General features: G+C 35.8%; 1 protein-coding gene across 1 annotated transcript; it reads left to right on the forward strand.

The window, feature by feature from the left end:
- The first annotated feature begins 5,802 nt into the window (after positions 1 to 5,802).
- LOC143921294 (kelch-like protein diablo) lies at positions 5,803 to 8,260 on the forward strand. The gene is made up of 8 exons (XM_077444540.1): positions 5,803 to 5,945; positions 6,022 to 6,161; positions 6,230 to 6,405; positions 6,471 to 6,668; positions 6,737 to 7,135; positions 7,206 to 7,366; positions 7,435 to 7,499; positions 8,064 to 8,260. The coding sequence occupies exons 1-5, from the start codon at positions 5,833 to 5,835 to the stop codon at positions 6,926 to 6,928; spliced, it is 819 nt and encodes a 272-aa protein (XP_077300666.1). The 5' UTR covers positions 5,803 to 5,832; the 3' UTR covers positions 6,929 to 7,135; positions 7,206 to 7,366; positions 7,435 to 7,499; positions 8,064 to 8,260.
- The last annotated feature ends 2,411 nt before the right edge of the window (positions 8,261 to 10,671 follow it).

Genomic DNA, 10,671 nt, shown 5'->3' on the forward strand with positions numbered 1-10,671 from the left:
TCCAGGGGGGGGGCAAATGCCCCCCCCCCCCCCCCTTGCCCCCACCTGCAGGCGCCCATGCCGGTGATCAAATGCAAACAAAAATAGCATGCATATCTACTATACTGGGAGGACTGTAGCCCCGCAGCCCATATAGACGAGCCGCCACTGGTGGTACATGATGTAGTGTTGGTATTGTTTCGTAGGGGTAGGTGGAGGATCCAAGTAAATGGCCAAAGTCGCTTCACAGCATTTATTGGAGATTAAGGAGATCCACGCACTTCCCGTGCTCCGTCCAGAATTTCTTGTTATGGTCTCAGTCAGTCTCCGTGACGGGCCTGAATGTGAAACGCCCGAAAACGCAAATATCGGAAGGCAAAGATCAAAAATCGAAAGATCTTAAGTCGAAAGATCAAAAAAAAGGGTACCTGGTAAACGGTACATACTCACGTACATACTCAATTTGCGCGAGCAGGATACAACAGGAACAAGAGGAACAGGCTTTTCCTCCCGTATTAATGTGCGCGCGCAGAATACGGGAGGAAAAGTCTGTTCCTCTTGTTCCTGTTGTATCCTGCTCGCGCAAATTAAGTGAGTATGTACCGTTTACCATGCACCCTTTTTTATCTTTTGACTTAAGATCTTTCGATTTTCAATCTTTGCCTTCCGAAATTTGCGTTTTCGGGCCCGTGAGGTAGACCCGGTCAAAGTATGTACCTCCTTATAAAGGACAGGTCGCTCAGGGCATCTTCGACGTCCGGTTACTTCCTCATTGTTTAGTCACGTACTAGATATGCATTCCCACGACATTCAGTCCCACGCTATCGCTGTCAGTTCTGAGAAGAGACAGGGTGCCGTTACTAAGCCAATTCAGTGGTCATTGCTTAGCCTACTTGCACTTAGCCTGGAGATAATCCTCGAAACCCAATTATAACGGCGGCTCCTTTTAGCATACGCTACAGTATGATTGGTATGTTATTTATTTATTTTTATTTTTACATATATCGCTGTCGGATCCCTCATCAATGAGGATCGTGACTATGATGTCCAGTCAACCAGCTGTCTCCGTTCAGTTCTGAATACGGCCAGGCGAAGACTTGCTACCATGGAAGCGGCCGTCGCTGCAGATACTTGGTCAATCCAGGGGGATACGGGAGATCTGCCTCTGGCTCTTTTGCTTTCGACGCCACCAACCACAACCAACCGCTACCAACCAAAACTCTCCTCACCTCTTCGTGCAATGTGGCCGAACAAATGCAATATACGTTTCAGGCATATTGTTGACGGTCTATCCTTGACTTTTATTTCTTCAAGGATATACACATTTGTGCGATTGTCGGTCCAAGGCACGCGCAATAGCCGTGTTCCGACGCCAGGGGCTGTAGTTGGCCGGCTGGAGGGCGGAGACGCTGGGGTCCCCCACGGTGTCTTCCGGTCGTCGTCGTATTTTGTTATATCTCAGGTTTCTCTCCATAGATGTCTCTGTGGATGTTTATTGTACCTATATATAAATTCGTATTTTTACATGAAAATATCATTGACGTATTGTATATGATGTTTATTGATCGTATTGTATACGATTTTTGCAATGTCTGACCATAGATGTCATGTATGGTTTCGATTTATGTAATAATTATGGATTAAATATGTATAATTTCTTGTGTCTTAATCTGTTTAGCACATTCGTCGCTTTGGAGCAATCTGTTAGATGAGTGTGCATGATTAATTGATGTAATAAAAATAAAATAAAATAAAATATAACTTATCGTATAAGATGCGTTTTACTTTTTTCCTATCAAACATCTTTACAAAGAATCCCACAACATTAAATATTGCGATGCTTCTGTTAAGCGTTCTGTTAGCGTCGCTAGATCCGTGCGGGGAGTGCGGTCTGCACCAGGTGACACCATTTTTGGGTTCACATTAAATTGTTCAAATTGAAAAACGCTAATTCGACATATTCGTTGTATGACGGTCCTCGAGCAGCTACACGCCTCATTGCAATTTCTGTATATATACAGCTTTATGTATCTATACAGCTACCGCGAAATCCGTCTGGTGCACCTATATATAGCATCAAATATGAGCTATAATTGGCTTTTGTTCGAATTCCCGAGAAATCAGTATACTAAAGGTAAGAAGGTTAACTAATTCAGTCAGAGGAAGATGCAATCCAGAAACAACGTGTGAACTAAGCTTCTCTTTTGGCGCTTCTCTCTTGTAAATCATAACAATTAACAAATATTAATAACTAGTGTTGTGTCAACGGGTGGTTTCGGAAAGAAATTGATACACAAATTAAAAAGTTATATGTAAGCAAGTCCGCGGCGTGATGAAGATCAGTGAAGAGGCTGTGTGGTGTGGAGCTACCCCAATGGTGCTACTATCGTAGTCGATGGTCTCCGTGATGGTAATTGGGCTAGCATCTCTCTGCTGGAAAGAACTCAGAGAAATTCTAAAGAGAAGTCGAAAGGGAGGGGGGGGGGGGAGAAAAAATGGTTTTACCGCACCAGGTGACACCACCCCTAGCGACGCCACTGTGTTGTATTGTAACATGGGAACATGAGGGACTCAGTAAGTGCCCGAATAAATGATACGCTGGAGTTCTCACATACCTGGGCGTGTTCGTGCGTAAACAATAGACTCGCCAGGGTGGACCCTTACGTTCCTAGACAATAAACACACTAACAGATCGGAAAAGCTGTGCTGTGCAACTTGTCCTTTATAAGAAGGTAAACACGGTAGATCAGATATTCTTGAGTGAGCGGTGGCTCCATGTGGACTTCCCGAATCATTGAATAAATTCTGTGAAGTGACTTTGGGCTTTCATTTGAATCCTGAACCCGATCCTATGCAACAATATTGTAAATATAAACAGTTAGTGACAATGTTTTGTTTTAATTTAGATGGCCAACAACTATATCACATATCATATATCCCAGGAGGTGTCGCGACAAAACGTTCATGGAGAAAAGCGTTTAACACCAGAGTGCTTCCGATCACATATATTAGTAACCTTTTTTGATTTCTGTCCAGGGGGCATGCCATCTCACATCTCACAACACACATAGTAGTGAGAGTGAGATGCAACATTAGTTTCCGCTAGTCGCCACCAGGCGCCTCAGCTCAAAAGCTCACGCACACTGGGGGCGAAATTACACAGCGGTGCATGTGGCACGTGGGTTTTTTTAGATAGTTTTAAACATATAGAAAAAATCTGACGTTCATGGCACGCATGCATGGCACGCGGCACGCGGCTCAAAATGACACTTACGACCTATGTCGTTGAAATTGTATGGTAGTATTTATCCTTGCTTGACAGTGATCTATACCAAAACGACCCTTTGGACCATTTTCGGTAAAATTGTATCCTTGCTTGACAGTGATCGATAACGGTGTATCCCATATTCGTTATCGATCACTATCAAGCAAGGATACTCTTGATAAAATATACTCTTGATTTTAATAATAGTTTTAATCGCAGAATTTGGGCATTTTTAATTTTGAGATTAAGTTTAACACCACTGCCTATAATTTAGCACATCACAACAATAATATTTAAAGAATATTATACTAGTAGAATACTATCAGAGCATTTACGATTCATCCCAAACTGTTGAACGGCTTATTAGACAATTGAATCCAAAAACTTATAAAAAACAGAAGACCTAAAAGAGGAGGTAGCACTTCCGCTCAATTTAAAATTTTGAAAATATATGCCAACATGATAGTGTTACGTAGGGGTCAGGAGGATCCAAGTAAAAGGCCAACAGTCGTTTCACAGCATTTATTGATGATTCAGGAGATATACGTACTGACAGTGCTCAGTCCAGAATGACATGATATCGCCTACGTACCGCCTTATAAAGGGTAGATCTCTCAGGACGCCTAATCTGTTTACCTGTTGTACAGTCACGTATTCGGATATGTGTTTCCACGACATTGGGTCTCCCCGTACCAATTCTGAGAAATAACTAATAACGGTCATTGTTTAGCCTAAATGCACTTAGAGTCCAGATATAATCCTTGGAAGTAAGTGCGAGCACTTAGTTAACCCGATAACAGATATCCGTTGGTCTAAGTGCAATTCGCTCAATCCGCTGCGTACGTAACAATAGTATAGGAAGTCCGCTGGGTAGTGGGGAGAATTGCAGGAGAGAGAGACAAGTAAAAGCGATCTCAATTCAATCTTATACGTTTATTTTGAGAACAATACTCGATGCGCGTACGCACCCGATCGCGTCAAGGCGCGACTCCTACTGTCGCTCCCGGACAAGGTTCGGGAGTACCAACCTTAACATTAATACATATGTGTATAATACCAACTGTTCGGCATAAGCCACATAATTATAATCATTTTATATTAATATCCTACAATAGTATATAATTCAGTGACTGTTAACAAACACTATTTAAAACCCATGGATCGATTTAAAATCACGAATTCGAATTTTCGTGTTTATAAACGAAAATAAAACGAGTTAGCGTTGAAGAAGTGCATTTAGTATAATATAATAGATAAGAATTTAAACCAGTATCAGCAATCGTTCTTTTATTTTCAATAGTCAGTTGTTTTTTTGTGCGGTTTTTCCACTATTGTTGAAATTATCTTGAAGAAAATACATTTTTCCGTTATTAAAAAATTCTTATTGATTGCTTCCTTTAAATTTTGGTTAATTCGGAAGTACTCCGTTTGAGTGCAAAATATGCACGGCGGATTTCAGTAGTTCATCGAATTCTATTATCGATGATCTTATTTTTAATTTCAAAATGTGTTTTATCTGTGAGAAGACGATTATTTTAATATCGGATGAGTGGTTATTTCCATGCGGTTTTTCGTTATTATTGTAAAAACATGTTTTTCTGTGGTATAATGTCATATCCGCGTAAATAATCAAGTGCTAGCCCTTTACCTGTAAGTTCGTTTCAAAAAACTCCAAAAACTATTTTTATTACTGCAAAAAATGTGAATATCGCTTTTACAATTTAATCATTGAAATTTCATAAATCAAAATCCAAATACCTATCCAGACACAATATCACTATTAAATATTTTTGTTTATTTAAAGATTACGTTTATTACAAAATTGAGAGGGAAAAATAAATTCGATCTTCTCAATGATTATGAATAAATAAAATAACTAAACGTTACTTTGTTTATTTTAACCTTATTTGAATTACCTTAAAAATAAAATCGTTGACTTGCACGTATTTTGATGTGCTTTAATATTTATTTTTATTTCAATTTTTACTCACATTTTTTATTAAATTGATATGTTTTGTGTATGAAATTCTTATCCATACACTATGAATGTACTTACTCTTTATTTATACCTATTTCACTACTAATAATTCGATAAATTGGGTAAATGGCAATTTAATTCCATTTTTTTTTCTTATATTATAAATATCGCAATTATTTTCATTTTTAATAATTTTATACGTTGGCAAGAAAAGTCGATTATACTATACTATGTATAATAATTCGAGTCCGAGTCGAATCATAGCAAAACGTCGAAGTCGGTAAATTCTGATCCGACTCCATAGCCCTGATCTAAACTTAAGTTCAATTATATATTCCCCGTATGTTGGTCATCTGCCATGGCACTATGGCATTTATGAGAAATAATTAACTTCAGTACCTAAACAATTAATATACGTTTCAATGCAACGAAAGGGTTGAGATATCCTTATCTATCGAGATAAATACGCAGAACGCCAGTGCTCCACATCATTCGCTGCTAATCTTTCCAATTGGTAAGTCCAACTTTATAATGCTTAGCACTTATAGTTATATTGTCTAATTTTCAACTTTGTTTTTCAGGAGAAATCTAGGAAAAAATCAGAAACAAGATGTTCGTAGTGAAGCCGAAGTCCAATTATGCTGCAAAACGTGTGGCATATTTGTATGCTGCCATGAAACGAAATAAGAGTTACGACACCGGATTTGATGTTCGAGACCGAATGTATCTTAATTCAAATCCAAAAATATTTAAAATCCAAATTGTTTCACAGTTTAATTATATATTTTCTTAATTGCAGATTCTACGCGCACTTGATCGTGTTAGCGACGTGCAGCGAATTCTTTGGGACAAACGAAGGTTACGTGGAGGACATCTTTTCAGAGTATGACGACGAAGTCATCGAAGCAACCCTGAAGTATTGTTACACTGGAGAAATAAGTAAGAGTTCATAAACATCAAAAGTAATCAATTATTTTCAAATGTAATAATGTGAAATATAATTTTAGGTATAGACGAAAAACACGTCGAAAAATTAATGGAGCTAGCCAAACGACTGAAAGTGAAAATTCCAGAGCAATTTAAAACAGTCGATCTCTCAAACTGTTTGAAAGTTTTGGAATCAACGGGAGATTCCGAATTATTAAAAAAGGCAATGGATTTGACTTCGGAAAACTTCGAGACGGTGAGTGTTGGATTATATAAAAAAATATGTCACTTAAATATTTTTCAATTCCACTTCTGTTTCAGCTGCACAAAACTCAAGGTTTTCTCAATCTGCCGCTCTTCAACTTGATGGAAATCTTGAAATCGAATGATTTGGACGTGCCTTCCGAAGAAAGTGTATTCAATGCGGTGAAATTGTGGGTAAATCATGATGATGCAAACCGTAAAAGTGATTTGGCACAGCTGATGAGATTCGTGAGGTTATCCTTACTCTCCATGGAGGTATTTCAAATTAAATGAATGTTGCAGTTTAGTGATAAAAATCATTCGAATAATTTGTTATATTTCAGTTTATTGTGGACGAAGTAATGACGTTCTGTCATTCATGTGCAGAGTGTTTGACCACTATTAGAAAAGAAATTAAAAACAAGAATGATAAATCTTTCGTCCCAAGAGAGACCCCTCGTAGAAAAATAAAAGGATATAAAATGGCACTGGTTGGGGGGACTGATTTAGATGTGAGTTTTGTATCACAAGTATAATATTTTGATTGGATTGTAAATTAATTATTTTATTGCATAACGTGTTTTCAGACGGCAAACACCATCGATATATTTGACGGATTAAAGAACAGTTGGACTCTATCCAAAAATATTGGAATAAATAAATCAGATTTTGCGTCTGTCCTCTTGGGAGATTGGATCCTTATCATCGGCGGAAAGAATTCTTTATGGGATACATTTACTTCAGTAACGTTTTCCGGTGTTGCGAAGTACCTGCTTAGAGAAATCGGAATATAACCAATTTATTTGTTTTCAGGTGGAATACATCGATTTGAAAAGCGGTAAGAAAAAGCCATTGAAGCCATTAAATCAAGCTCGTAGTGATTTATCAGCAGTGACACTTCGGCGCGGTTCATCCACGGATGTTTACGCCATTGGTGGTAGAGATAATCATGGCCGTTTATCTTCAGTGGAAAGGTGATTAAATTGCAATCATTTCATCAGATCGATTGAAAGAGAAGTTGACGATTATTGATTTCGATTAGGTGGAGCAGCAACACTGGGGATTGGGAGATCATCGCTCCATTGTTGGAGGCAGTTACTTGGCATAGTGCTTCTGTCATCGCCGATAAAATATACATAACAGGCGGGGAAACAAGTGAATATATATCCACGAATAAAGTGCAGATGTATTCAGTGGAGACCAATTCTTGGACTTACCGCGCTCAGATGATTCAGAGAAGAGATAGTCATTCGGTGAACATCAATTAATTTTATTGACAACTCTCCAAAATAAAATACAACTCTTCAAAATAAAATGAACTAAATTTTCATTTCACCATTTTAGAGCGTAGCATTCCAAGGAAAACTTTATGTCGCTGGTGGACATGATTGGGAAACTTCTTCACGTTTAGACAGTGTGGAGCATTACGATCCGAATGCAAATGTGTGGACTGCATTCACCAAACTACCGCAAGCTGAATTTGGAATCAGTCTCGGCTGTTTCCAAAATAAACTGTTTAGCATGGGTGAGTTTTTTTACAACTTAATTTGGATTTATGGGTCTCGAATGTAGAATTAATTTATTGTTTTGATTTTCAGGTGGATTTACAAGTGATGTTTGGGAATACGACGAGACGAACAAATCTTGGAACGCTTCAACAAGTCTGAGCAGAACGAGAAGTGGTGCAGTTCCACATGTCATTCCATATGATTCGATTATTTGATCGACTGCAGTTTTTTTGTATTATTTGAAAAAAATGTATTTTGAAATAATCATTAAATGTACTTTTTGAATTTTGAATTTATCCAAATGTTTGAATAAATACATAATATGCAACAACTTCTCAAAATATATTTAATTTTTCCGTCAATATTTAATGTTTATTTACTCATGAATAATTAATATTATCTAAATGAACTGAAAAATCAGAGAATGGCCAAAATCAAAAACATATACATAAAAATGAATTCAATTCAATTCAATCCAGAAATGTTATATTTCATTTCTAATAATTTTTCTTGTTTAAATAATACGTCTTTAAATTCGTGAAATTAATTCGAAATTGAAAATAAATTTTGTATATTTCTTTAAATTTATTTCAAACAGTGGCTCTCAAATATTTTTCACACTTTTCGTCGATTAAATAATACTTTTCCATTATTCATTAAGTGATTCTCAAACTTTTCATAATTATTACTTTTATTTAAAAATCAAGATGAATTTCATATATGTTTTTGGAATTTGCTGCATTCCAACGGCTCTCAAATGATTTTACGAAGGTTTCTCAAATACTTTTACACTTTTATTCTGTTATATCGTGGTTTTTATCGAATTGTGAAATTTTCTAGTATTGTTAACTTTTATGAGAAATAGTCAATATGTTAATGTCAGTGGCTCTGAAACTTTTATTTTATTAATATGTTTTTATACTAAAGTTAATTTCCAAATAATGTTACTTTACAAATTCAAATGATTTCACAGATTTCCGTCCGTTTATTAAATTCCAGTTATTCTCAAACGGTTTGTAGTACCAGAGATTCTCCAATAAAAATTTTTGATGAATACATATTTTTGTGTTTTCAATAATTTTCGACTGATTTTAAGATGGTTTTTCACACTTTTATTAAGTTTAATAGTATTTTTATGGGATAATTTTATTCATCTATGTTTTCAGTAATTGTCAACCATTTCAAGAAACGTTTCTCAATTATTTACATATTTTTTATTTTTATATTTTCGTAATTATTTATTCAAAGTAATCAAAATATTTCCTTTAATTGTCTTTATACCAGCGCTTCTGAAATGTAATATGTAGTGTATTTTTTCACATACAAATTTGAATTATTTGGATTTTCACTTAAAGAATTGGTATGTCTTTTGATTAATCGTTTTTTATTTCATTTTTAAAAGTTCCACTCTTTTTACGCACGGTAGAGTGAATTGGTTTTATACGGCTAAAGGTGTCATGACATTTTGAACGAAACTGGAGTGAGATGACTACGATTTAAATTGTAAGTATATAAAAATTAATAAAACGTGTGTAATGCAAAATTAGCAAACATGATACAAACGAATTTGCACAGCAATATAAAACAAGGTTAATATTCAGCAGCTGGATGTAGTCTCCATAGCAGTAGCTTAAAAGCATTTGCGGATCATCTTCTTCAATATACACTTGAAAAGGTTGCACATAATTTAATAAACACTGATATTTGATTTCGATTAAATTATAAAAATTAATTTTGAAATTCAAATTCACTAACAATAAAAAATTAATTCGTTTTTCACACGCGAAGGAAAAGTATTACAAAAAATCACTTAATGTCACAATTTAATTGATTTTTGGGTTTATTCGCGAACGACATATTGATAGATTTTAATTGATAATGAATTGAAACGTTAAAAATTCGCGATCAAATTGGCGTGAGGTTCGACCATTTTTCTTCGACTGAAATCGAATGAAAACAAACAAGTGAATAAACTTTTTAAATTCAAATTCAAATATTTTTGCCATTTATTTTAACTCTATTCATTCAATGCATTCAACTTATTTTTACTTTATGTTTTGAATTAACACCAACACCAACACACTCTCTTTTAGAGGACTGGATTTGACATCTTTTACTATTTACAGTAAAATATTATTACTGAGATCTTGATTCCGCAATTGCATACATTGCTCAATAACGGAATGTGCTGAATTTCGTTTCGTGCTTCAGAGCCTAATATAAATTTAGCAATTATTACCATACACATTGTTTTACCAATTCCTCGGCTATTTCCTTAGCATACAGTTATGCCACTTGATGAGAAGCTCCTAACAAGGGCTTTTGAATTACTGCGACGCTAAATTTTGTAATAAGATCGCTGCTGTCACATCGTGCCTTCTTAGACTTCAAAGTGCTAAAGCTACATACATACATATGTCCTGAAGCTTCCTGTAGCAGATCGTAATACAAACAATCGTGTAATTATGTTCAATTAAAATAGAAGGAACTAAAATTTACAAAAAAATCTATCTATAATGAATAAAATCTATTTAAATCTGAAAAATTAAATCACATGTGTGTATTATCATAATTTACAGGTATTCGCCATCCACTGCTGGACGAAGACCTCTTCCATTCGTCTCTGCATTGGGAAAATCTCATACATTTATCTTATTTCATCCACCCATCTCCCCTATTTTTCCACTTTATGAAAGTAAAGTTTATTCGTCCAAGGTAGGGGGGGAGGCATGGAACCCCCCTCGGATCCCCCTTTGATTTCTTTGTTCGTT

Source organism: Arctopsyche grandis, chromosome 13 (assembly GCF_051622035.1).
Source record: "Arctopsyche grandis isolate Sample6627 chromosome 13, ASM5162203v2, whole genome shotgun sequence".
Taxonomy (NCBI): Eukaryota; Metazoa; Arthropoda; class Insecta; order Trichoptera; family Hydropsychidae; genus Arctopsyche; species Arctopsyche grandis.

What these genes read in the sequence shown, in the direction of transcription:
- LOC143921294 (XM_077444540.1), top strand. Translation starts at nt 5,833, where the DNA reads ATGTTCGTAGTGAAGCCGAAGTCCAATTATGCTGCAAAACGTGTGGCA. An exon ending in TTGTTACACTGGAGAAATAA is followed by an intron (nt 6,162 to 6,229) that starts GTAAGAGTTCAT and finishes ATATAATTTTAG; the next exon opens with GTATAGACGAAAAACACGTC. An exon ending in TATCCTTACTCTCCATGGAG is followed by an intron (nt 6,669 to 6,736) that starts GTATTTCAAATT and finishes GTTATATTTCAG; the next exon opens with TTTATTGTGGACGAAGTAAT.